The sequence below is a fragment of the Leptonotus elevatus genome, chromosome 18 (genome assembly GCF_054856555.1).
Source record: "Leptonotus elevatus isolate MCC_2025b chromosome 18, RoL_Lele_1.0, whole genome shotgun sequence".
NCBI lineage: Eukaryota > Metazoa > Chordata > Actinopteri > Syngnathiformes > Syngnathidae > Leptonotus > Leptonotus elevatus.
The window spans coordinates 16418619-16445449 of NC_141256.1; the positions used below are offsets into that span (position 1 = coordinate 16418619).

Below are 26831 nucleotides of genomic sequence, written 5' to 3' on the forward strand. Positions count from 1 at the left end.
TGTGTAATTCCATCATGCTAAATGTTAGCATTTATTTTCACATTAGCATCGTTGCAGTGGACAGGACATATTTGCGTGTTTCCTAAACCAATAAAAATGCATCATTTGGATGATGTCACCACTTGTGGTTGATGATTGGATCCGAGCTAACCAATCACAATCGCAAGTTGATTTGCATGATGTTCATGTTGAAAATCTTACATATAACACGTGACGTCCACTATAACAATTCAAAACGTGAGGTAACCCCCCCCCCCCAAAAAAAGTATTTTTTTTATGTTATGTAATAAGAGTAAAAAAATGTTTTTTAAAAACCCAGCAGAAAAAAAATTGGGGTCTGAAAGGGTTAAAAAGAAATAAATAAATTAAAAAAAAAAGGCATGAAGTTCCTCAAATGACCACAAGGTGGTGCCCGAGGCAGCCTTTTGAAAGGCCAAGCAGTTGATTTTGTGGACTTTCCAGGAAAAAAGCTGCTAATGGGAAGGAAATCGGAGCCCTCCGAATAGCTCCAAAGTGACTAATGTGCCCCAAATAGAAAAACAAAAAGCTTCCCTTCACGTGTCTGAGTCACAGTGCTCGTCTGCTCGAGCGCAAGTCGTTGGGGCCGGGGCCGAGGCCCCTCCCTCCATTCGTCACAGCGCCGCGCATGTGGGCTGGAATAAAAAGCCCTCGTCCCGTTTCCCGCCATGCAAACATCCACCGGGACACGACACAAGCCGATTTCAACGCCGGGGAGCTTTCTAACCGGATCCGGGTTCGAAACCCCCGCGGGGCGGGAGATGCACGCGTGCAAAGCTTTGCTGTGCGTCCTGCTGCTGCTCCACTGCGCCGCGCTGGGCTCGCCGCTGTCCACCTGCGCCGCCGTGGACATGGATCACGTGAAGAGGAAGCGGGTGGAGGCCATCCGCGGGCAGATCCTCAGCAAGCTGCGGCTCGGCGCGCCCCCCCCGCACGCGCAGGCCCCCGCCAAGGCGCCCCAGCAGGTGCGGGCCCTCTACAACAGCACCCGCCAGACGCTGGAGGAGCTCGCCAGGCAGCGGCAGGAGATGTGCGGCGCCGACGGCACCGACGCCGAGTACTACGCCAAGGAGGTCTACAGGTTCAACGTGGTTTACGGGCCCACCGAGAGCAGTGAGTCCAAAACAATCAAATGTTTTCACGCGTTCTTGATGATTCAATGTCCGTGGCGCCGAACAGCGCAGAATAGCGCCGAGATCGATTTACAACACTTTGACGAACTTACGAGCCAGCGAAATATAAGAATGTTCTTTTTTTTTTGTTGAAATTAGAACTTTCTTGCAGATCCGTAAGCGTATCCGAAGTTGTGGTCGGCATGTTGGGGGGTTCAAATGGATCTTTGACGTCTATAACCGTCATTGGCACTGAATTAATTAATATATCCAATATTACAATTTACAAATATTGTTTGAAGTGATGCAGAACAACACCAAATAATATTGAGTAACATTTCCAATATTTTGCCACGCTCATCATTTAAAAAAATGTGAGTAATGTTGTGTTTTTTTTGGTGGTAAAATCAGCACTTTCTTGTAGGGACTTTTGTATGGGATCTGCAAATGTGCCTGCTGCTGTGGTTGGAATTTCAGCAAGAAATTAAAAATATAGTATAAATATGTAATATGTAAAAAAAAAAAAAAGAAGTTATTAATACTGAGATATGTTTACATTACGAGTGTCAAGCGGTAAAATGTTTTAATTATAATTAATTGCATGACTTCAGTAGTTGACACGATTAATCGCAAATTTTATATCTGTTCTAAATGTATAATAAAATATGTTTTTTTCTATGTTTTCATACTATTGTTTACATAAAAGTGGGGAAAATGTTAAACCAATAGAAATATGGCTGCGTCTTTTAGCGATCGATACAGTAATGTCATAATTCATCAAATTAAAAAGATGTGCTGTACTGTAAAAAGTGAGTGGTCATTTTTCTGCCACTAGATGGCATAATTGCATTTCTAAACGTTAGTGACAACTTATTTTCATATTAAGAACATTTTCATCACATTATTATATATTATTATTTTATTCCTGCCAAATTTTGACATGGACGCGTCTGCCGCACTGCGACTGGAATTCCACCATTACAGGCTTTCCAAGTACAAGAATGCACCCCAAAAACCTGACAGTTTTGCCGTCAACGCGTTTCCTGCGCCGCATTCCGAGGACGGCCGCAATTGTCCAACATTGGATTGCGCAAGCGTGCCTAATAAAGTGGCGGCGAGTGCAGCCGCCGCTTCTCCTGTTACACATTTTCCAATTTCCTGTGCGGTCACCGTCAGACACACGATGATGATGATGATGATGATGATGATGATGATGCCTTCAGGGGAGCGAGCGAGGGTGGGAAAATGTGGAGAGGAAGGCGCGTGCTGATGAAAGAAGCTCCCTGCTGAGGGACCGACCGACCGCTCCTCGTTACTCGCCTTCCTCGATTGCGTCACTGCAGTCGAACCCGACAAAACGTTCACACGCATGACTCATGGCTACCGCCCGCCCGCACGCAAACCGATAGCGGCGGCTAAGTTCAACGCGGCTGCGCCGCCAGCATCTCTGTCAGCGAGCATTTCAAAGCTGAAGAAACAAGTAGAATTGCACGCCAGGCCTCCGCCGCGGTTGACGCCATTTTTTTTTCACAAGCGTGCGCGCTCTGACAAGAACGAGGCAGCAGAAGACAAGACGACAATGCTAGACGATGCTAGCAGCAGAATGACGCAAACTTTTTTGATTTTCGGGGGAGTTGACCCAAAATGATGACAGTCGACATCAACTAATTGATGACGTCACTAAATTAGCCGCCAACCGCATGCTAATGCTAGCCGCTAAAGAAATATCCAATCACAGCGAGACACCTTCACGGACTCAGAATCGATGCAACTAACATCACGTAACAACTGCAGACTCGCTACTCGGCGTGGGCCGGGATAACATTCTGACCGTACGACAAAAATATCACGACAGCATTTTACGGTGTTGCAATCCCAGCTCGTAATCTTGAAACGTTTGAGTAAGGAACTTTCCCCCATTTAACGCACTCTGTCGGTAAATTAGTAAATGTAAAAAAGAAAAGAAAAAACATGCCTAAATAAAGTCGTACAAGAGTAAAAGTACTTTATTTGCAGAAAACGAGTCGTTACTTCTCTGCTCGACGTCACTTTGGGAAGTCCGCGCGGAAAGCAACTGATGCTAGCTAGCCATGCTAAGCAGACGCAACCGTAAAATCATCTGCCTTTTCTCTTTTCCAGATAGATGGATAGAATCTTTAATGTCATTGTAACATGTACAATGAAAATGTGTCAGCTAGCCTTAGCGTTAGCCGCTTCAGATGGCTATTCATAGCATTTGCGTTTCTGTCATATCGTTAGCTTCCTAAAGTCGTTGGCCAAATCATCGTTTTCATTTTTTTCAGCAAACATGAAAAACTGAGCCACATTCTGACGGTATTTTCTGTATTAATAAATTAATTTCAAGGACATAATTAATTGATCTCTTTGACAGGATGTAGCAGATTTGAGGTGGCGGACAGCATCTTGAGATGTTTAAGGCAAAAAAATTATATTTATCAATTTTATTTATACAACAAAACATAGCGTAGGTCATTATTTTAAGAGGCTGGCGATATTTGAGGACTGACTAGTTTGCAAGCGATCATGCCAACGGTACGATTTTTTTGTCAAATGCTTCCACACACGCTTGAGGTGCCGCTTCTGATTTGCCGCACAAACGATTAATTGACTTCAGGCTACAATCGGCAACGATGAGTTGGTTGGCATTCTCGAAAATAAACTCCCATTTATTTTCCACGTGTCCTTATTAGAGTGGATTTAAGTGGCGTTTATGGTTGAAAGGTCTTCTGGGACGGGATAAACGTCCACTCGCCAGCGTGTTAATAAGCGCGAAACTCGATGCACGAATGAAATCATTTTCGACGCCTTTCAAAGAAAAACACACGAAAAAATGCCCGCGGCTGCAATTTCAGCCGAGACGATGTCGCGCAAAACGAGGCCAACAGATGTTTTACAGCTCGTGCGCGGATCACGACGCAATCGGCCACAGCGATCGGCAAGCTTTCATCGGAAAGAGATTTTTAATTTGGGGGGGGGGGGGGTAAGAACCGATTTGGCGTGAGCTTGAAAAGAGCACCTGCTCACATCAAAGGGAGCCGCGCGACCTGTGACGCAATTGGACTTCAGCTTCGCTGCGGCCCGCCAAGTCCGCTTGGACCAAAACGCGCATTTTTTTGCTGGTTTGTTTTCCGCTCGCAGACTGGCAGGAAGAAGCCGCCTTTTCGGAACCTTCTCTCCGTCGGCGCTGTTGATCGGAGCGTGAGGGACGATCGCTATTGTTTTGCGACGGAGCGAAGATGGCACAGAAATGACATCGCCAAATTTTTCACGAGAGAGATCAATGGTGGGAACACAATCTTAATGCGTGTGCAGAACCACACGCACACACGTGTTAATTTCGTCAATGAAAACGAGACATTTCACGCGTTTAACTTAAGACTGGACTAAAACCCTCGTTCATAAACGATACCCGGGACTAAATCAGTATGATTTTCGTCGACTCATGAAGACGAGACGAAAATGTACTTCACTTCCTAAAAATTGGGACTGGAATTTATGGACGTTTTAGGTCATGAACAAAAACCAGACGAAAATGATGACACGGTGCCACGGTGACACGCCCCCTTGCAAATCTGCAGCTCGTGAGTGCAACAAGCACAAACGCATGAGACAGACGGAAGGTGGAATGACAGTGAAAGGTAAAAAAAAAAAGAAAAAAAAAGAAGAAAAAAAAAAGAAGTAAATTATAATTATAATATAACATGAATCCAATCCAACGGCAATAACGTTCCAACAGTAATGCTAATCTGAGCGCTAACTAATGCTGGCTAACTGACTAGCTCGTAGCTCGGAGCTATCGTAGCCACTCGTTGATATACCGCAATTGTTGTGTCAGGTTGTTTTTCATCAAAACGATGAGAGAAAATTGAACGTGAAAGCGTTTTAGATCTGAAATGTTCAACATGATCTGCTGACAAAAAACGAAAGGCAGTTTGCAACGGCGGAGCCCAACCCAAGGCACGATTAGGACCGCCCCCCTCATTTGAATAACATTTCGACCTAACACCATGAAACAAATAAATGTAAGTGTTTTTATTTATTGATTGATATCTAATTCTATTTACATATTTATTTTTGTATTTATTTCGACCTATTTTTTATATTTATTTTTATTTTTCGAACCTCGTTTATTTTTGTATTTATTTTTACTTAAAATTATTTGGGGATATATATATTTATTTTTTGTATTTATTTATGTTTTCTATATCCGTTTTTATTTTCACTTGAATTCATTCATTGAGTCATTTATTTATTTTTCGTTTTGGCAGTCTTGGTCCTTCAAAGTGGTCTGTCGACAACATGAAAACAATGTTTTAAGATTGTAAAATCTTTCCTCCCTTCCTCGCGTGGCAGACGACCTGCCGTACTGCCCGAAAGGCATCACGTCGAAGCTGTTCCGCTTCAACGTCTCCGCCATGGAAAGAAACGCCACCAACCTGTTCCGGGCCGAGTTCCGAGCCTTGAGGCTTCCCAACGCCAGCGCCAGGCGGAACGAGCAGCGGATTGAGCTCTACCAGGTGCGTAAAGGTACTGTTAAACTACCCCCCCCCCCCCACCCCCACCCCCACAAAATGGAGAATTTGGTCAATGCGATTTCTTGGTGCTTTGAGAGCCAAACCAAAGTCCGGCAAGAAAACGTTTAGCAGAAGCTTTGCTCGGTAATTTCATCCGACGTCCGCTTCTCATGTGTCCCCCCACCAAATATTTGATATTTAAGATGCTAATCGGAAAAGCGCGCTCTCGTATGCCAAGTGGATTTATGTAACGCGCTTGTCCAAGGAAATGTCATTAAGTCGCTGCGTTATTGCCTTTTTAATGTCCTCAACATGAGGGAGCCGTCCAAAGATCATTACCAGTCCTTAATACCAACCAGATTGTCACGCCGTCTTTGGCGGCTCGCTCGCTCGCGGCGCCCGTCAAGGCCAATAGACGGTGATGGCGAGCAGACCCAGCGCTTTTGATGGAAACGGGCCAGCTCGTTTGCGGGCCGCCGCCAGCGGATGGACAAACAAGCGCTCGGGTGGCCGTTCCCGAACGTCTGTTTGGATCCCAACGTGCGCAAATTGTCTCCAGGTGTGCCTGCTAAACCAGCAAACGGCGTATTGCGCCAGCGGGCCAAAAACACGCCAAATGAACCGACAGGCTACACGTATCATATCACATGAGCTGGAAATCTTCTGATTTCAAATAAAAGGCTCGTCTTCCCTCTCAACGACAATTTAGACATTTGCACGAATTTTCTAATGAAATCTTAACACCTTACTGCATATCATCATGTTAGTGGCCTCCGCTCCGATTGATGCCTTGCCCCAAATAATCACGAGGTGACTTGTCATCTTTAACGGAAAAACCAGGCAAGAATCGTTTCTCTCGTAACAGCAGCGTGGTCAAGATCCAACCAAATAAATGCCTTGCTTCAAATAAATAGCCATTTTTAAGCCATTAATAAAAGGAATGAAAACATCTTGATTTTTCAAATCAACATTTTTTGAACACCAATCTGTATCTTCTTCAAAACTGGCCGAAACTCTACTGTAAAATAAAAATCCTTGCCCCAAATAAACACAGGGCTTATTGTTGGCTAAAACAAACAGCGAAACTCCGACCGCACCTTCCGAGTGTGCAGATAAATTTGCCAGGCCATAAATAATAACTGGGTGCGAAGTCCGCTTATAGAAAGAAGCGCTTTACACGATATCAACATTCAATTCTCTTTTGGAACAGTTTCCAGTTGACGGACAGCAATGTGTCAAGCTCCACTAAAAATAAAGGCCTTACTTCAAATAAATGCCTGGTAGCCATTTTTAAGCAATTAAAAAAGAAAAAAAATAACTGGATTTTGCAAATGAAATCCTTTTCACACCACGCAGTATTTTCTCCAATACTGGCCTAAACAGATTCCTTGCCCCAAATAAACACAGTTTATTGTATTCTTGAACTTGAATTCATAACCGAGTGCGAAGTCCGCTTATAGAAAGAAGCGTCTTACGTTAAAATACACATTCAATTGTCTTTGTAACAATTTTTCAGTTGACGGACAGCAACGTGTGAAGCTCCACCCAAATAAATGCCTTACTTCAAATAAAGAGCTGACACGGCGTCAAATAAAAAAAAAATTTTAAGGACAGAATCATGTTCAGGTTCAAATAAAAAACCTTTTGGACTCCGGCTGTTGAGTAAATATCCGGAACTCGAATTTCCTAAGCTCGGTTGTGCCTTCGTCACCAAACGGCCTCGTGATTTTTGCAGGTCGTGCGGCCCAACGAACACATCCGGAAGCAACGCTACATCAGCGCCAAGAACCTGCTCACCAAAGGCACGCCCGAATGGGTCTCCTTCGACGTGACCGACGCCGCGCGGGAGTGGCTGACCAACAGAGGTCGGGATCAGATCCAGGTCTTCCCCTTCCGCTTTTTTTCCCCCCCGTCTTTGATTGGTCCCAAACGTTGCTTTTCATTTGACACCAGGAAGTAATCTGGGTTTGGAAATCAGCGTGCACTGCCCCTGCCACGCCTTCGGCCCCAACGGCGACATCATCGACAGCGAGAACGAGGTTCTGGACGTCAAGTTCAAAGGTACCCGAGTCGCAAAAACTCCCCCGAAAGTCCGACAAGCCGGGTTAAAACGCGCCGCCCCCCCCCCCGCGCGCTTCGTCCGAAAACCAGGCGTGGACGGCGAGGACGAGCAGAGCCGCTTGGACCTCGGCCACCTGAAGAGGAACAAGGAGCAGAACCTGCCTCACCTCATCCTCATGATGATCCCGCCTCACCGCCTGGACTCAAAGTCCTCGCGCAGACGCAAGAGAGCGCTGGACACCAACTACTGCTTCTCGTAAGAAACACTTTCGTACCCCGACCGAGGTCGCCGTTTGACGGCCATCGCTGGGGAATGCGTTGCAGAACCAACTCGGATCCACCCCAAAAAAGAAAAATCGTTTTACTTTTTTTTACCCTTCCCACACACTTTAAATATTTCAAATCATTAACAAGTATTCCTGGCTCACTCGCTGCCAAAAAACTTGGGAGACAATTAAAGAACATCACATTAAGAAAAGGAAAAGAACTAAATAATCGTCGAATAAAAAAATCGAGTTCAACCAAACCACAGAACTTCGTCAAACGAACGTCCGCTAGCTTACTGCTAATATAATCGTGCAAAACGCTATCGACCGGGCTAATGGAAATGAGCATAAATGTTACATTGTTATCAATTCATATTTCATAATTCAATTCTAAATGGATTACAAAAATGTGTATTTATATAAATCATTTGTGAAATGACGTTAGAGGTTATTAAAAACACACAATTAGCTGATGATGCACATAATGTCCACTAATCATTTATTTCCGTGCACTTTGACTACAATTTTAACATTTGGGCGGCTGGGAAATGAAAATGGAGACTTTAGAGGGCCGCCCCCCCAACAAAAAAAGCATAAAAGAAACAATAAGAAAACAAAATCTCTCTCTCAAGAAAACTGATAACAAAACCCAGAAATCATATCAAGCTGGGTAAGGACATTATTTTGAGAAAAAACAAAGAATGTGCAAAGCTTGCCTTTTTGCCGTCCCAAAATGTCAACAACGTGCGACCCGATGGCCCGCAGAAACGCGGAGGAGAGCTGCTGCGTGCGCCGGCTGCACATCGACTTCCGGCGCGACCTGGACTGGAAGTGGATCCACGAGCCCAGCGGTTACGACGCAAACTACTGCTCGGGGCCGTGCCCCTACCTGAGGAGCTCCGACACGCCGCACAGCTCGGTAAGATCGGGCGTTTGGCTCGCGCCGGCCCAAAAAAATATCTTCAGGCAACTTGCAAAATGGAAACTTTACTAGCACTTGAAAAGACTCGGTTCCGACTCGGTTCCGCGTTCACCTTTCGGTGCATTTCTATTGGAACCGAAATGTTACAATTTAGCGTTAACGTTCCTCGCTTTCTTGAGTCACCCAAAAATAATAATGCCAATTTGTCGTTGTGTTTCTCTGCAGCCCTGTCAAGAATAAAAGTAGTGCTTTGGCGACATATGGAATTGATATGAAATTACAGTTTGGTACACTTTTGGTGGGTGGAGCCAGACACAAAGCCCTCAATCGATTGGTCGAACGACTGCTTTCCGTGGTGTTTGTTAAAGATCGGATTCCGATCATCCCTGACAATCGTTTGCATAATCGATTTTCGACACAATATGAATCCATTGAGACATTTTGTGTTTTTGTGCCAGTTTAACACAAGAGTGTGTTTGTTGTGTGTGTGTGTGTGTGTGTAGTTGCTGAGCCTGTACAACACTCTGAACCCGGAGGCGTCGGCGTCGCCGTGTTGCGTCCCCCAAGAACTGGAGCCCCTCACCATCCTCTACTACTCGGGACGGACCCCCAAAGTGGAGCAGCTTTCCAACATGATCGTCAAGTCTTGCAAATGCAGCTGAGGGCAAACACGCAATGATCGGATCGCCACTGATTCAAAATGGACGGGGTTTTTTTTGGGGGGGGGGGGGGCATATTGAAGCTGGAGATTTTTTTGGGGGGTGTTGTGTTTCGTTTAAAATGCAAATTCCGGATGGCAAAGTCCTGGTGACTAAACTGCAAGTCAAAACCGAGAGCTGGTTCAAGGATGACGTTCATAGTCCTCATTTCTGGCCAAAATATTAGGGACACCTGCGTCATGCCGTCCAAGCCAACACAAGAAAATTCTCTCTTTAAATTTGGAACAATCCAAATGTGGATGAAGAACTCATTTCAAGGCCTTTGGCAAAATTTCATTTGGAGGAAATTCAAATGTTGTCTTAACGAAACCCTCATGAAATTTCACATCATTTTAAAGCAAATGTCTTTTAATGTCATACTTCAAATCTGATTTTTTTTTTTTTCCCCAAATGTGACATTTCAAGTTAGAGACATGAATGGGAAATTTCACGACAGTTTATTTTAAAATATATAACTGGTTAAGAATATGGATGGGTTACATTGTCATAAAACAGTTGAATGTGAAATTTCACCATCTTTTTTTTTTTTTTTTTTTTATGATTCATGTAAAAAAAAAAAATTGTAATAGTGATTTTTAGAACACGTCAAATTAGAACTTCAATTGAAAATGTCAAGCTGTAAATCACAATTTTGAACATGAAATTTCAAATTGAGCCATATTTTCAAAGTGGAATTTAAAATCAAAGAACTTTTGATGAACGCAATCGCTTCAAATCAGAACTTTTGTCGCAGGCATTATTGTCATCCGAGTGTTTATTAGCCAAACATGCATTGACTGAGAGAAAGGAAAGTCCAATCACGGAAAGACGGACGGACGGAAACAAGCCAACGGACGCTTATTGCGACAAATGGAGCACAATGATGATGAAGATGATGATGACGACGATGAAGACCTGCGTTTGTTGTCAAGATATTTGTTGGGCCGTGTTGCGCAATGTCATTTGATGAGCCGACTTTTGGCAGATTGCGCAACTGGTAGCAATTACGTCCCATCTACGGTTACGTCGTCTTCTTCTTCTTCTCGTCAAACACAAAAATTCCCGTCATATCCACTGATCATTATTCATTCTTTTCATTTCCTTGCATAAAACCTGAGACATAAAATGGCACTTAGTTCCCTTTTTGGCCAGTAATGTTTGATTTGTTGATGTGATGATTGTTGTTAAAAAAATAAATGAATAAAAAGACGAGAAAAGCGAGACCTTTTTTGTATTTTGGAAACTCACAGCTCAACTAAGCACAACCGTAAAAACAATCAAACTTTTTGTCCCTTTCAATCTGCCAACATGACCGTTATGGATTTTTTTTTATTTTTTATTTTTGGACGCTACATTTTAAGGCAGATAACTTTTAACAGGAAATTTCCAGTTGGGTGGGAAGATGGAAAACGATGCCATACTTACAATGTGAATTTTTAAGTAAGACATTTTAAATGTGATTTTCATTTACAGCCTGGCAATGTTTTAACATGAGATTTTTGGGTGAATTTTAATGCTAAATTTCAAGCGAAAATTTTCTCTGCTTTTCAATTATAAAAACTCCAAACTATGCACGACTTTATGAAGCCACGTTTCCACTTAGCACGTCGCCGTTAGCCTTCCTGGTATTACAAACAATGAAAATATTTCTGTTTCACACTTAGTGAAGTCGTTTTTCAAATGTGGCCGTTCACACACGGACTCGTGACGTGCTAACGCGTTCAGACAAGCGGACAAAAAACCATTTGGCCTTTGCCGTCACCCGCAATCGCAGATGAACTTTGACACAAAGACAAAAGAGACGAGTCAACATGCGCCACTTCAAACACTCACGCCCTCTTTTTTTTTTTTCTTTTTTCTTTTTTTTTTAAGTAACGCGCGCTTGATGTTTGCATTGGTGCAAGACGGAATTCCTGCTCTGCCGTGTCGGTGGCTTCGCAATGTCGAGATGTCAGAAAAGAGACGTGCTCATCGTGGTGGGTTCATTTCTGGTGACGCGCGCGAGGACGGTAAACAGGCTTGAAAGGCATTCGACATTTCTTTGTTTTTCGGCAATCGGACATTTTCAAGGCCAAGTTTCAAGTCAAGTGGTTTTTGATGAGAAATGTCATTTTAAGCCAAAGAATCCGGAATTGTGAAGTTTCAAAACCCACACATTTTTTTAATGCAAAATTTGGATATTTTTCCGTCAACAGTTGAGGCGTCAAAGCAAGGCCTTTGTGAAATTTCAAAACGGAATGACTTCTCTACATGAAAATCTAATTTGCAATTACAATTGAGAGAATTTGTGAATGTAAAATTTCACAATTTGTCAGTATTTTTAATGTAAAATTTCTCAATAACTGATTAATTTCATTGTGAAAACTCAACTCGTTACAACTTTTGAATGGGAAATTTGACAAGTTTCAAGACAGAGGGTTCGATGAGTTTTTGATCCATTTCAAGACGCAAGATTTAAAGGTGGAACTAAGAGTCAGAGAGGTTTTGAACATGAAATTTCAAGTCCGAAATTTGAGTCTGACGGTTTTTAACATGAAATTTTAAGTCAAGCGTTTTTTTTTTATGAGAAATTTCATGTCAAGCTAAAGACCTTTCAACTGCAAAGTTTAAATTCCCCCAAAAAATTTTAATCCAAAATTTTCATTCTGAGAATCTTTCATTTGAAAGGTCAAGAAATTTCAAGCCAATTTTACATCTAAAAAGTCATGTCGGAAGAAAGTTTTCATATGAAACTTCCCGCCAAGTCAGTATTTCTAATGTTACATTTCAAATCCTGTCAAAGTCAAAGAATTCTTGAAAGCGAAAATGTTTCGTTTTAAATGCAAAATTTAAAGTCAGAGCATTTTTATGGAAAATACTTTGGTCATAAATGTTATGAAGATAAAGTTTGTGTCTTTCAAAATTGGCAGCTAAAAAAAAAATCTTGATTCTTCCTCCGCAACAAGATAACACGATCTGATCTGAGACCTGTTTCAGTGGCGAGACTGTCCTGTCCTGTCCTGTCCTGTCCCGTCCTGTCCTGTCCCGTCCTGCTCCTCGCACCGATGACGAATGGCATGACACGTTCATACAGCGCGAGCTGGAAAACACGATTCGCTGAGCGCAATAACAGATGGGCGAGCGCGCGCGCGCCAAAAAAGGGGACTTTTATTGCAATAAAATCATCAGGTCACAAACGCGGCGGTTCTCAGGCCCCGCCGTGGAAAGAGTTGCGTAACAGCGCGCTTCCCATCGCGCTCGCAGCCTCCCACACGTTACACACGCACGCTCGCAAGTCAACTATAGCATTACTGGAAGAGAGGCGGGCCAAGATGTAAACATAATCGAGCTCAAAGACCTTTTTTACAGCTAAACAAAACGAATGGGAGGTCTGCCGCCTGGAATTACCGCCGAGCGCACACGCGCGGGTTTTTAGTCCAATAATAGATTGCGGTGTGTTTGAGTTTGTGGGTGTGAAAGAAGACAGCGTGGTGGATAATAGAGATAAATCGCGGTGCAAATGGGCGGAAAAGCCGTTAGTCGGGAGGGGGAGGAGACACGTTTTCATCGAGTCCAAATGACAAAAAAAAAGACGAGTCAGCAAAACCCGAAACCCAAAACCTCAACCAAATCTGCTCAAGTCGCACACTGCAGGCGTCTCAAAAGGAAATTGGTCATTTCCAGTCAGTACGTTTTTTACAAACGGATGAAATTTGAATGCTAAATTTCAAGTCCTGGAAATTTGGAGCATGAAATTACAAGACGGACGTTTTGAGCCAAACAGAAGCTTTTGATGTGAATTTTAAAGACGGAAAAATGTTGAGCCCGAGATCGTTTTGGAGAACATACCTCCAAGCTGGCTAGCGGAAATGTGTATTTTCTTGGTAAGATTTCGATTCTTCTTGGACCGGCTGTCGTTTGAGGACCGATTTTTGTTGTTGTCGTCGTCGTCTTACGTTTATTATCGCGCTGGCCCGTCTTGGCCACATTGTGTAAGTTGAATCTTCTCCCTGGCCATTAAAAGACGTGAAAACAAACACAAGCGGCCTTTTGTTAAGACAACTTGGACGCCGGCTAACAATCACAAACGCTCCCCCCCCCCCTCATGTGCAACATCAGCGTTTGCGTGTTAGCGGCGAGTTGTGACGAGCGCCGGGAGCCGTCAAGTCCGTCACTCGTCGTGTCAAAGAAAAAGAACGACAACTTTTTTTTTCTTTTTTTTTTTTTCTTCTTTTTTTTTTCTTTAAGAGCTCAGTATTGTTCATTCGGAAATGTCATCATCATTGCTCTTTTTTTTCTTCTTTTTTTATATATATATATATTTATTTATTTATTTATTTATTTTGTGTGTGTGTGTGTGTGTGTGGGTGAGTATGTGTATGTGCGTGCGTGCGTGCGTGTATTTGTTAGCTCACCAGAAAACCTATTAGAAAAAATCTCATACCGTTCACCTAAACCGAACACCAGGAGACCCGAGGAAGGACCAAAGAAAACCAAGGAAGGTGAAATCCAGCACCGACCAGACACCCCCCACCAGAACTCCTCCCCAGCCCAAGAAACATCCAGACCCCAACAAATCCAAACAAACATAAAATCAGGGAGGCCTCAAGAGACCAAAGGAGAGACCGAGAAAAGGAAGGAAGAACAGACGAAGCCGCGTGAGATCCGCAAAAGAACGACAACTTAACGTTTGGGCAGAAACTTGCGGAGAGAATTGGACCAAAACAACAAAGAAAAAGAAAAACTCGCTGTGTGCGCGCACTGAGGAGACATTTTGGAGACATTTTGATCTCTTTACAGCTGATTCATCACCCAGCTAACAACATCTAGTTGAAGATGGAATTTGTTGGACAAAATTCCATCTTCAAACACTCGCAAAAGCGTCGCCGTCCGCTCCAAAGAGGAATATTCTCATTTCTCAAACCGATTGCTAGCCAGCTAGCGCATTTCAACGTGTGAAATGCTGCCAAAAGGGATTTGCTGAGGCAGCAAAGTGTGCAGTTCGTCACTTAACACGGCCGGCGTTACACGCTGGCCGCTTTACGCTTGGCCGAAAGCGAACAAAAAGGGGCGTCGGCACAACTCCGGGTGGAAAATAAACAGGCAAAAAGACAAGAAAATACGTTTTAAAGCTCTTCGGATGCATTTTAAGTTATACAATTTTGGAAAATTAAAGTTCAAGTCAGATATATATTTTTTTTTATGTGGGCTTTCAAGATCAGTTTTCAATGTAAAACTTTAAATCTATTTTTTTCTTATCAGAAATTTCAAGAAAATGTTTGATCCTGACTTTGACTCAAGACCTCAATGTTAAAAAAAAATGTCAACAAAAAATGTAAAAAAACATGACATTTCGAGCCGAATCCTTTTCAACGAGCAACATTGTGAAAATTCAAGTCATATTTTTAACAAGGCATGCAATTGTATTAATGGGAACATTTTGGAAATTCATTTTCAAGTCAAACTTTTTTTTTTATGCGACATTTCAAGTCGAAAAATAAAAACAAAAAAAAAGGACCCCCCCCAAAATAAATTAATAAAAATTTATGAAAAATCATTTTGAATGAGAACTATAAAGTCTTAGGATTTATTAACATGAAATTTCAAGATAAAACAATTTTTTAATATTAACTTTCAAGACAAATTCAAGTCATTTAAAAAAAAAAAATAGAAGTCAGAAAATTGTATTAATGGGAACATTTTAGAAATGTGAACTTTCCAGTGAAACATTTTTTGGGGGGTGAATTTTCCAGGCAACATATTTTCCAAAGTGAAATGCAATAATTTCTGTGAAAATATGCAATACTTTGGGGTCTACTTTTTCCATAATGCTTATTCCAAAAAGAGGATAAATTAAGTACAGCAGAAAAGACATCAAATAAAAAGTTACACTCACTGTTTTGTAACTTGACCGTGTGTAAATGACACCAAAAGTAACAAAAGAGTCATCGTGATTACTCTCCTGTTCGTAACAAAATAGCGCATTACCAGAAGAAACACACACACACACACACACACACACACACACACACACACACACACACACACACGTGTGTAGTGCAGTGTGTCGTCCACAGTCAATGAGAAACACGTTTGGTTTGCGGCTCCCCATTAATCTGCGCAAAACCTCATGACTCCTTCGGCTGGCGCCGCTCCACCGACTGCTCGCGGTCCAACACCGTGTGCGTTTGTGTGCGCGCGTGCATAAGTGTGTATGTGAATTGTCGTTCCCACACATACATACATTGGAAGCGTGTTTATTTGTGGAGCCGACAAAATACGCGAGGGCTGCAATAACATTTCTGAGGTTTACTTCAAGACTCTTGAGAATAAAGAAGCTGATTGGCTGATTGAAAAGGAGGCGGGGCCAGCAAAAAAGAAAATTGCACCGAATTACGTATTCCGATGATGGATGACGTCATCACATCGTGCCGTCAACGTGGACCTGCCAAAAACGATTACAAATGTAATTTACATGCCAGGCCATTAGTTGGCGATGTTACTTCATAAAGTAGAGCTCAGTGCTGCTAGCTAAGTTGTGGCACAATGTGGTATTACACTGAAGAGTACAGTTAGACATATAAAAAAAAAAAAGGAAAAAAAGATTTGACAGCACATATTGATGACAATCTGGTAAAGTCCTCGTAGCCAGCAAAAGGCAGAGCAGAAAAAGCGAGTTGCCGGCAGCTTTTTCCGGGGAATTTCTACAAATTCGTTCCTGATCCTGTTGGGAAGCCATTTTGTGCTTTGCCAAGTTCTACACAGGAACTCAGATTAAGCATTTTGGAGAATGCAGTGGTTTAAATATTGATGAAATATGATCTTTTCTCCTAGTTCTAGTCAGTACTCGGGCAGAAGCAGTTCCGAGACAAACGGTCCGCCTGAGGCCCAGCTTTCCCGAATGTTGCAACGCAAACGTGAAGCAAGCGGCGCTGCCTTGGACAAACAATTTGTTCAAGTCCCAAATCAAAGACAAACAAAAACGCCTTCTTGCATAACGTTGGCCGCTCGCAACACGGATCAATCACCGCCGTCCAAATGCAACTTGGAGCGCGTCCCGCGCCGAGATTGCGGCGTCAGACTGCAAGCGGCTGCCAGACCTGATGGGAAATGAGAACTTTCTTTTTTTTGCCAAAGTCCTGCTTGGCTGGGGAAGAACATTTTTTTTTTTTTTTTTTTTTTTTTTTTTTTTATCTCTACCAAAGTCATGAAGACCGTTTTGCTTTTTGCACATATAGGGAATCATTTCTTCCAGGTTTCAACGTAAAACATTTTCAAACTTTTTGTTGAAACAGAAAAACGAACTTAGCTAACGCCAACATTGATGCTAACGAGAGATCATTTAAAATCATTGGATCACGGCAGGTCTTCTAACAATGGCTTCTTTTTTTTTTTTGTAAAGCCGCAAAAATGCGCAGGGAAATCTGGAGCGTGTTCAGGTATGTTGTCGGTTAGCTTCGCATGGTGAAGCCATCAGCGCCGCGGTCAAGTATATCAACAGATGGGACTCCGCAACACATTCACAACACTGCGGAACGGCCTTTGGCTTACCGCGGACCCATCCTATGGAAATGAGGGGATCATAAAAATGTGATTAATACGCTGCCTGGGGAGTCCACGTCTGAACGCAAGCGAGGCCAACCAGCTCCTCAGATTACCATCACAAAACTAGAATCATTGTCAAGCGCAACAGCATGGAGTACTTTTTTTTTTTTTTTTTAATTGTCGCGATAACATCTCAATCAGTGCTTTTGGGAAAGACAAAATTCTTTTTTTTTTTTCTTTTTTTTTTTAAGAACTCAGTATTGTTCATTCGGAAATGTCATCATCATTGCTCTTTTTTTTTTTTTTTTATATATATATATATATATATATATATTTTTTTTTGTGTGGGTGAGTATGTGTATGTGCGTGTGTGCGTGTATTTGTTAGCTCACCAGAAAACCTATTAGAAAAAAAATTCTTGATACAGGTAATAAAAAATTTTTTTAAGGTTCACGATTGGTCAACATTCTTGACATTTTTGGGGAAAAAAACGCCAGCAAAAACAATAAAAAGAGATTAGCATCAAGCAGTTCATCTGCCAGCGAGAAGTTAGCAAACATTTGAGGCAACGAAAAGGTGACTTGTGAAAGAGATTGGCCACATTGTGAGATGACGAGAGAAAACGCGAGGTCTGCTCACGGAACTGAACGTTACTTGTTGGCAACATGAAACCAAGGAAGATCGCAAGCTATCGATAGCATAAGGCCAGCTAGCTGCTCACGGCACCTGAATCCCAATGCCCAATTTACAAGGGAATTAAGAAAGGACATAACTGGAATCATCATTATAAAACTAGTACGCAAATCAACAGTTAGAGCTAAACAGTTAAGCTAACCTGCAAATGTTGTTTTGGTTCTACAAAAGTTGATGTGCAAATAAATCCAGGCCGACGAAACCTTCATGGTTTCTGCTTGTTGCCAGTAAGTCCATAAAAATGTCCGACGCGGAAAGCCGATCTGCCCACGTTGTTCGTTTGCTAAACGTCCAGTCATTAAAAGCTACGACGTTAGCGCAGAAAGAAAGTCGCAAGGGTTACGACCCCGCAAAAAACACACCCCGGAGAATTCAATGCTTCGGCTGTCTTTTCTCAACTCAACAAGGATCCAGTTTAAAAACAGAGATGCTGATCCCACAAAAAAAAAAAAATCCATGAGAAGACACAACCACAACAAAAAAAGGGTTCGACAGGAATGAATATTTGGCTATGTCATAAAAGAAATAAAAATAAAGTCAATCTCCCGGACTCGACCCTACATCCTTTTTCATAGCATTTATTTCGAGTTTCCAAGCCACCGCCATTTCTTTCTGCTTTTCCAAATACCGCAAAAAGGATAATTAACGGGGGGGGGGGGGGGGGGGGGGGTCACGAGGGTCCATCCTGTTCTCTCCATTATGGCCGATTTGTTACCGTAGCAATAGCGGATACGTTCCCGACACATCTTGACAGTCTGCAGTGGTTTTGATTCACATTTCTCGGGTAGGATGAATGATTTTTTTTTTGTTCTTCAGGAAAGCCTATTAGCGCCGACAGGTGGTCTTCGGTTTACAGCGGACTCGATGTCAGGAGCGCGTCCAAGCTAGGCTAAGCCCTTTAATATGAATTAAGTGTGGGCTGTACCGTATTTTACTTTAAGCTAACATTTCTGTCGTTAGGCATTCCATTGTTTCCGTTTATTTTGTTTTTATACAATATTATTTATCAACATTTTTTTAAATGTGCAGAAATGGATTGGAAACGCCAAATTTCTCCAAACATACCACAAACTTTGCTCCCAAAAATCTAAAAAAGGATGCAGGACACAGTTCGGTTCACAAACATGTCCACCTGACAAAGCAGGACCGACGCCGCCCGGTTTCGGAATGCGCCGGCACGCCAAGCGCGGGAAAGAGACAATCGTCCAAGGATTAGCAGTCAACACTTCGGACAGCTGGCGGGAAAGGAATGAGGCGGCAAAACACCAAATTTCAGGCACCATTTTGTGCATGACGGGAGATGCCGGGGGCCGCAAGTGGCGGCAATCACAACAAAAAAAGCGCAAAGATCGTTCCCGCTTTTGATGGCAAAAGACAACATGCAAATCCTGGCCACAGACAAAGCCGCCTTCTTCTTCTTTTTTTTTTAAAGATGTAAAAAAAAAAGGGGGCTGACATCAAAGAAGTTGTGATCACTTTGGCAATCGTCGAACTGGAGCACGTACTTGTCAACACACCAGCGGCTGCCGAGCTCAGCACATTTGAACACACGAGGGACTTCAAACGCTGGTTCACAAACATTTTCGGGACCTTTAACGACAACGTGGGAGAAAAGCCGGGCCCAAGTTTTTGTTGTTGTGCTTTTGAAAACGACCCCCTTTGGAAGCGTTTTGTGTCCAAAATTGCACAACAAAGACTTCAAAGCATACAAACGCCGGCGCTAACGTTAGCAACAACGTAGTGTTAATTTCATTAATGAAAACTAAATCATTTTTTTTTTTTATGTCAATGTGGACACATTGTCACGACAATGTATTAGGGCTATGCATATATATATTTTTTTATTTCAGAGAGGAGGTAATATTCCGAAAAAACCTTACGACAAATACACGTAGCGTAGCTAAAGTCTAACATCCTCACGTTAGACTTTAGCTACGCTACGTGTATTTGTCGTAAGGTTATTTCGGAATATTACCTCCTCTCTGAAATAAAAAAATATATATATACATAGCTTAGTGGTTAGTGGGACACTGTTTATAAAATGAAAAGACAGGATGGAGACGGATTCATTCTTAATTGAAACTTTACTCGTCATACACGACAGCCAGAGCGACAACACTTCCTGATCCCCTGTCAGCTGACGAACACGAACCAATCGGGAGCGAGCATACTTTAGGTAAATGCAAGTGAATAACGGAGAGCAGCAGATTCGACACGTCAACTTAAAAAAAAAAAATACCAAAATGCAAGATTGTGTAAATAATAATTCTGGAAACATAAATGTACAAGTAAATATACATTTCATCAACAAATGAACTTATTGTTTGATCCACAGAGTGTGGAACGTCACAAAGCGAGGCAACGCTTCAAAGTGTGAATTCTTAACATCATAAGGTTCATCTCTGCTAAAGCAATTACGATCTCCTCATTTGAAAACCCGACCAAAAGGAATTGGCACAAACACTCAAGTAGTACACTACGTTTATGTCCCGTAAGTTTTGGATTCTTTTTTTTTTCTTGCAAATCTGCCACTTTAGAAAGTCGCTCATTTGCCACTCGAGTCTCAAATGTACGCGTTTTTTTTCTCTCGCTAATTTGTGAGTTATTTTGTCGGAATATTGTCCCCGCGCTGTTAAAAAAAAATGTGCCCGTCATACATTACATTACATACTATATTGAAATTCTCTTAGAAAATTGTGTGTACATGCTGAGCGATGCCATCTAGAAAAGCTTGATGAAGACGCCAACCCCGCGTGACCACAAAAAAGCGCCACCAGCCAACGCGTGACGCATTCATGACCTATCAAATAATCCAATCTATGGATTCCCGTAAGGACGGTCTGTCAGATCACTTTGGAGCGACCGGGAAGCGAACGCCGCGCGCGGGATTGAAGCATAAGAAAGCTTCATTTCCGTGCAAATCCCATTTGACAATATTTGCTTTAGAGCAGCAACGCATTTGACGTCACGGCGGCGTGAAGAAAAGGAAATCAAACGGCTGAAAGGATTTCCAGGACGGGTTCGTCTTGGACGCCGCTCGCCACCTCAAAAGGATTCTTTTCCCGCTTTTGTGGGAACGTCGGCGCTCTCCGATTATAAAATGCCACTTGAGTAGAGTGCTGACCTCCGCCAAGGCCCAACAAGTCTCGATTGCAATTTTCAAATTGCCATTCATATGCCAGATCCTGATGAATGCACTTATGGCTGACAACGAGGCACTCTAAAACAGCCATGCCAGCACGTGGCCCCAGTCCACATGCATTTCAGACTATCTAAAAATTTCTCTCTACCCTCACTCTTCTGTCTGTCTCTATGTGACATGCACACACTCACGGCGGACAACGAGGCACTCTCCAGTAGTAATACCAGCATGAAGCCCCAGTCCACCGACAGGATGTCACGTCAGGCTTAAAGTAAAAAGAAACCCCCCCCCCCCCTTAATCTTCTATCTTCCTTTGTATGTGCAAGCACTCACAGCCAACAACGAGGCACTCTAAAGTGTGTATAAATGCATATTATTGTGTGCGCGTGTGAAGTCCCGGTAATCTATTTCCTTCAGCGCGCTAATCGGCGGTTAGCATTTTGTCCAAGTTGTGATTGGAGCGCCCACGGATCCCCACGTGACTCGTCAAAGCTGTTTTGCGACGCCACGGAAAACCCCCAAGAATATTTCAGCAAAAGCGGAATCTGTTGCATCACTTTAAGATGTGCTGACTGACGCTTGGAGTGGAAGAAGCGGCAAAAGGGTCACGACAAAGGCTAATTGCTGGGCGGGATCGGAATAATACGTGCAGTCAAGACCCCCCTTGCGTCGGGGCCAAATGTAAATAAAGACGTCTGACGGTCCGTTGACCCGCGGGGAGAACTCATCGGGTCGTCAATCATCGCCGATGGAATGATCGTGTTCGCCGATTTTCAAAAGGAAGGCTGTTTTTGCTCAGAAGAAAAACAGGATGATGCTCTGGCGGGTTTATGAGGCAGAAAATATCAAAGAAGTGTCATTAAAAGAAGATCCGGCAAAACATTCACTTTGTTGTGGTCAGTTTAAAAGTTTGATGGTCGCATTTATTGAGAATAAAGAATTTAGCTTTTTGTAAAAACAAGTTGTACATTTTTATATTGCTCAGTCGAAGGGGAAAAGTTGCATTTTTTTTTAATGATAAATATTCTTAAAAAGTCATAATGAGAATGAGGTGGAACATTTGAGAAATAAAATATGCACTTGAGTTTTTCCTCAAATTTAATCAAGCATTTTCTCAAGTGAATTTTTTTTAAGTGATTCACTCTTTGATTTTTATGTATGTTAAAGGAACAATGTTTTCCAAAAGAAAAAAGTCACAATCTATTTGTGTTTTCTAAAATGTAGCAATTTAAGAATTGTTGTTTTCAAGAAAAAATTTGCATTTTCAAGTAATAAATGTCATAATCATAAAAGAAAATAAATGCTTGACTTTTTTTTTTATTGGATATATTTTGACAAGTTATATATGAAAAAGACACTTAAAAAAAAATATCCCAAAAAAGACAAAGCAATAAAAAAAAAATATATAATATATATATTAAGTTCACAACAATAAAATTAGATGTTCAAGAACAAACTTGGTAAGAGAAGAAACATTTTTTTTTTTTACAGAGTTGTAACATGAAGATCAAAATATTTGGAGGCCTAATTATTTGAAATTCGGATGTACATAAACAACTAAAATGCCACATGCTGCTTCACTATATCGAAAGCTAAAAATCAGAACATGACCACCGTGTTGTTACAAGTGTGGCCACTAGTAATTAATTATAAGCGGCATGGAGTCTACAAGCGCGATGGCCGCCATTTGAGGAAAACGGCGTCCATTCAAAGTCAACGTGGTCGCTTTGGTTTTGCTTTCTGGCGCCGATGCCGCACGGAAAGCTTGCTTGCTTGCTTTCCAAAATGCGTCCGCGAGGCGTATTGATCAGTTTAAGTGCTATGGATTGGCAAACGTTACGTCGGGCCTATTTTCGTGCTTCAGCCAGCCGAGGTCAATACGGCATCAACGGCCTCACGCCACGAGACATGTGACCCACATTCCATTCTTGTTCGATTCCACCTTTGAGCTGCGGGCAAAACTAAGAGCTCTGCAATTCTGGATTTGGAGAAACGGGAACAGCGACCAACAGAGAACAGATTACAGTTCGGAGCCTTCAGAAATATCCGGAATGAGCTTTTTTCTTGGAAATACATGACCTTTCCCCAAAAAATATCAACCTATAACTTTATTTTGGGGATGGACGAGTACCGATACCAGGTACCGATACTGGCCTTCTCCGTCGGCCAAATATGAGAGTGGAGCAATAAATGAGAATTTGCGAGCGAGAACGAGACAGCGTCTTGTGTTTGTGTACATTAGCCAACATGATCTCAGCTAGCATCCGATTGGACTGCAGTGCGGCGAGTCCCGTGTACACAAACACAAAGTCTGTTTCAAACAGCCGCACCTTTCAACACGCCTGCCGCTGGAGCCGGCCGGGTACGTCACACCCTTCCTCGAGTCACCTTACACAAACAGGCACTCGCGACGTTCTCGTACTGTCGCACATACAGTGCTTTGAAAAGATGACGTCACGGAAATTCGGGAGATAGAAGACAACTGCTGAAATCATGACGCGAGAACTACATAGCACTCAATTAGCGAGATGTAGCGTTAGCTTTTCGCCATTTCAGTTGTACTAATTGTGTGGCTTAAAAACAGCAACAACAACAAAAAATCACTTTTGTTGCCCGTCCCGTCCCGTCCCGTTCTATATATAAGAACTCTAGCGCTTTCATTAGCATCAGCAGTTATTTGGCGCACGTGCGACATAAAAGATGCCTACACCCCGAAAATGCACTTTCCATTAAGCTCGTCAGCTGACATGGCCACTTAAGAGCGCCTCGTAGTCAAACGTGAGCAGAGGTGGCAAATCTAGGTCCAGAAAGTAAAAAACCCTGCCACGGTTTGGCTTTAGCACCTGATGCTCGCGAGCTCTCCAGCAGGTAAACGAGCACCATGGGAGCTAGCTAGCTAGCTAGCTGGCTAGTATCAGGTGCTAAAGCCAAACCGTGGCAGGGTTTTTAACTTTCTGGACCTGAATTTGCCACTTCTAACCGTGAGTGCACGCATGTTAAGCAGGGAAGACGAAAGAGCAAAAGTACAAAAAAGATATATATAGATAAATGTACGCATAAGATGCTAGAGAAAGTAGCATCAATTTTTTTCCGAGTCATAGCAGTAACATTTGATTGACAGTTGAGAAGGCGGCGTTTCTCGACATCAGCAGACTTTTAATTTTTTTCAAGATTTTGAAGCTAACGTTTAAAACGCACACCACACAAAACCTACGCTATTCTTACACTGATTGCTAGCATTAAGCTAAGTGGACTATTAAGGTAAAGCTATGTTTCATTTTCTTCCTTTAACATATAAACAGACAACTTTAAGCTTCTTTTTTTTTAAAGTATTTACTTTAGCCAAAATGCTTTGTTAACTTCACAGTCACTGTACAAGCACTCGTATCTTAAATTTAACAAACGATGCCTTGTCACTTGTACCTCAAAGCAACACATGTACTGTCTTTTAGGAGGAATGCATACACGCTAACTGCTAGCTACAATAATAGCTAACTGCTATTATACTGCATGTTAATGTTGTTCATTATGGAGAGAAAAAGTTTGACAACCATTCACGGACGCCGTCATTAAGACTCGTAACGCATCACGTAGCACAGCAGGGGTGCGAACGCGTCGGAAATGGTCCGTTCTGGCATGAAAGCGTCCAGTCACTCCGGCGCTTGTTTACGTTAACGCCAAGCGGCTCCCCCGTACGGGATTCGGCTTTGAAATTCCGGCGCTCCAATTTAGCGCTTGTGTACGTTGTACAGCAGGAAAATGTCACGTGTCAGCGGCACCATCGCAAACGCCGATCGGAGGGGAAATGAGCTGTTTGGCTTTCCAGCGGAACAATCAAATGCAAAGAGCGCATATAGTGGAAAAAGCCCTCGAGGGTACGCTGGCGCCCCGCCGGGCTCATAAATGGCTCATTTCACCAACAGGCCAATGAGGGAAAACTGCCGTCTGTCTATTAAGAGCAGAACAATTCAGTGAGTGTGACGTTTTGTAGCAAACGGTCGAGTAAAGTTTCATGGCAGGACGCGCGGATGAGCTGCTCGTTCAGCAGACTGGACAAAATACACGCTCCTGTTTTGCTAATCTTAAATAAAAAGGTGACACGATCCATTATCATCATTTATCAAAAATATTATTTCTGTCTATTTTCTTTTAAATAAAGTTGACTGTAAAAAGAAACCAACATCTTAAACAACTTTTGCCTCAAGTATGTTAGCTTAATGCTAACATGTAATAGGAATCGACAGGCTAGCAAATAGCATCAATGATGCTAACCGCTAAACGGTGTATCAACACGGACGCACGCAATCTAACAACTCACAGATAAAACCACTAATGTTATTGCAGCTCTTGTCATTTAATAAAGGAAAAAAAACAAATTTTATATATTTATATTCTGATGAATATTGTGTTTGTGCGATATGAAATTCACATATTTTATCCATCCCAGAGGGTGCGTGCCAGGTCATCACAGCTCACCTGCTTGCTGGGTTTGGTCATGTGACATTCGCAAGGCAGCGTGATGTCATTTGCAGTCGCCAAGTGACAAAATGGCCGCCCCATGAGACAGATCAAGAGGTGGCTTTTGCTCCTTCTTTCATATTCCAAAAACAATATTCATAAGAATGTCGTGTTGAGACAAGAACATTAAAAAAATGTTTTACTTGACACCCACTTTAAAGGTGTATACATTTTTATAATGTAAAATAGACTGAGATCAATGAATGTAATAATATTGACACTAGCCTTTAAGAACGTTGCAATGGCGCCACCTTGTGGCATAAATGGTCACAACAATCATGTCCTAAAGTAGGCTGAGAAACGGAGTCAATGTCTTATTAAATTAGTTTTATATCATGTTAAAGAGTAAACATGAGTGTTTATATATATATATATATATATATATATACACATCCATATGAATATATAGTGTATAAATCATCAAATTCATTCATGACTTGCAAAGACGAGAGCGCTTTTGAATACATTTTCTCTTGAAATCAGTCATAAATACATTTTAAGAGTTTACAAAAATCCACAGTTTCAATACTGATACCGGTACAATTGTCAAGGTACAAAGCAATTAACGATTGTCAGAGGTATTGTATTTGTAGATATTAAAAACAACCGCATCATTATGTGAAGTCACGTTAGAAAAACTCTTGAATTGGAAAAAAAAAAATGGTGTCAATTGTACATATGGCGCTGTTGTAAACCGTTTTGTCAGCGTGCTGCCTTGCTTAAAACTTTGCTTCTTGGATGACGGCGCGTGCGCACCCGCTCGGGCTGTCAGATGGTCCCTGCAGATGGGAAAACACACCTTCAGCTGCATGACCACAATCAACTCAAGTCACCGTCTTTCTTCACAAATATATACTCTGGTGTATCATTGGACATTTACTTTAAGGGATTTAAGCGACTATAATAACTAAATAAAAAAAATAATTGTGAATTATTTTTTTTTTTAAATCACATTTGTAAATTACTTAAAAAAAAACACACATCAAAAAGTAGTTTAATAAAAACAGCATACAAAAATTATAAGAATTATAATAGATAAGATTAATATATTTTTATGAAAAGTACAAATTTGGGGGGGGATATAGCAAAAAATAAAAATAATAAAAAATAAATACAATAGATTAAGAATTTCCCTTCTGGGTTCTGAATGAGTAAAATCTATCAAATGTTTTGTCAGTTTTTATACACAAAATAAATTAATAAATGTTAAATAATTAAAAACACCAATCTTATGAATTAAAGAAATGTGATGCGTGTTTATAAAGCATTACTACTATTAATTGACAGTATCTTTAGGGATTTAAATTGATACATAACATGTAAGGCAAATTAGGAAGTTAAC

At 41.9% G+C, this 26831-nt stretch overlaps 3 protein-coding genes across 5 annotated transcripts in view; 1 reads left to right on the forward strand and 2 right to left on the reverse strand.

The window, feature by feature from the left end:
* The window catches only part of LOC147158909 (steroid hormone receptor ERR2-like), a 98520-nt gene that overhangs the window by 68097 nt on the left and 3592 nt on the right, over positions 1-26831 (reverse strand). The gene's annotated exons all lie outside the window — the stretch shown is intronic.
* The window catches only part of flvcr2b (FLVCR choline and putative heme transporter 2b), a 70683-nt gene that overhangs the window by 30023 nt on the left and 13829 nt on the right, over positions 1-26831 (reverse strand). For 2 of the 3 annotated variants that reach the window (XM_086060846.1, XM_086060845.1), the window contains one exon: positions 23938-26268. The exons of the other annotated variant lie outside the window; for it this stretch is intronic. In XM_086060846.1, coding sequence (XP_085916972.1) covers positions 26209-26268 — 60 coding nt within the window. In that variant the 3' untranslated portion in view covers positions 23938-26208. Of the gene's footprint in view, positions 1-23937; positions 26269-26831 lie in introns of those variants that run through there. 3 annotated transcript variants of the gene reach the window in all.
* Positions 668-9609, forward strand: LOC147158911 (transforming growth factor beta-3 proprotein-like). Its single transcript, XM_086060906.1, has 7 exons — positions 668-1131; positions 5505-5668; positions 7401-7530; positions 7619-7726; positions 7817-7982; positions 8758-8911; positions 9418-9609. The coding sequence occupies exons 1-7, from the start codon at positions 687-689 to the stop codon at positions 9574-9576; spliced, it is 1326 nt and encodes a 441-aa protein (XP_085917032.1). The 5' UTR covers positions 668-686; the 3' UTR covers positions 9577-9609.

Coding starts and splice junctions, on each gene's coding strand:
- LOC147158911 (XM_086060906.1), top strand. CDS start 687: ATGCAAACATCCACCGGGACACGACACAAGCCGATTTCAACGCCGGGG. Junction 7,531..7,618: donor GGAGTGGCTGACCAACAGAG/GTCGGGATCAGA, acceptor ATTTGACACCAG/GAAGTAATCTGGGTTTGGAA. Junction 7,727..7,816: donor TCTGGACGTCAAGTTCAAAG/GTACCCGAGTCG, acceptor TCCGAAAACCAG/GCGTGGACGGCGAGGACGAG.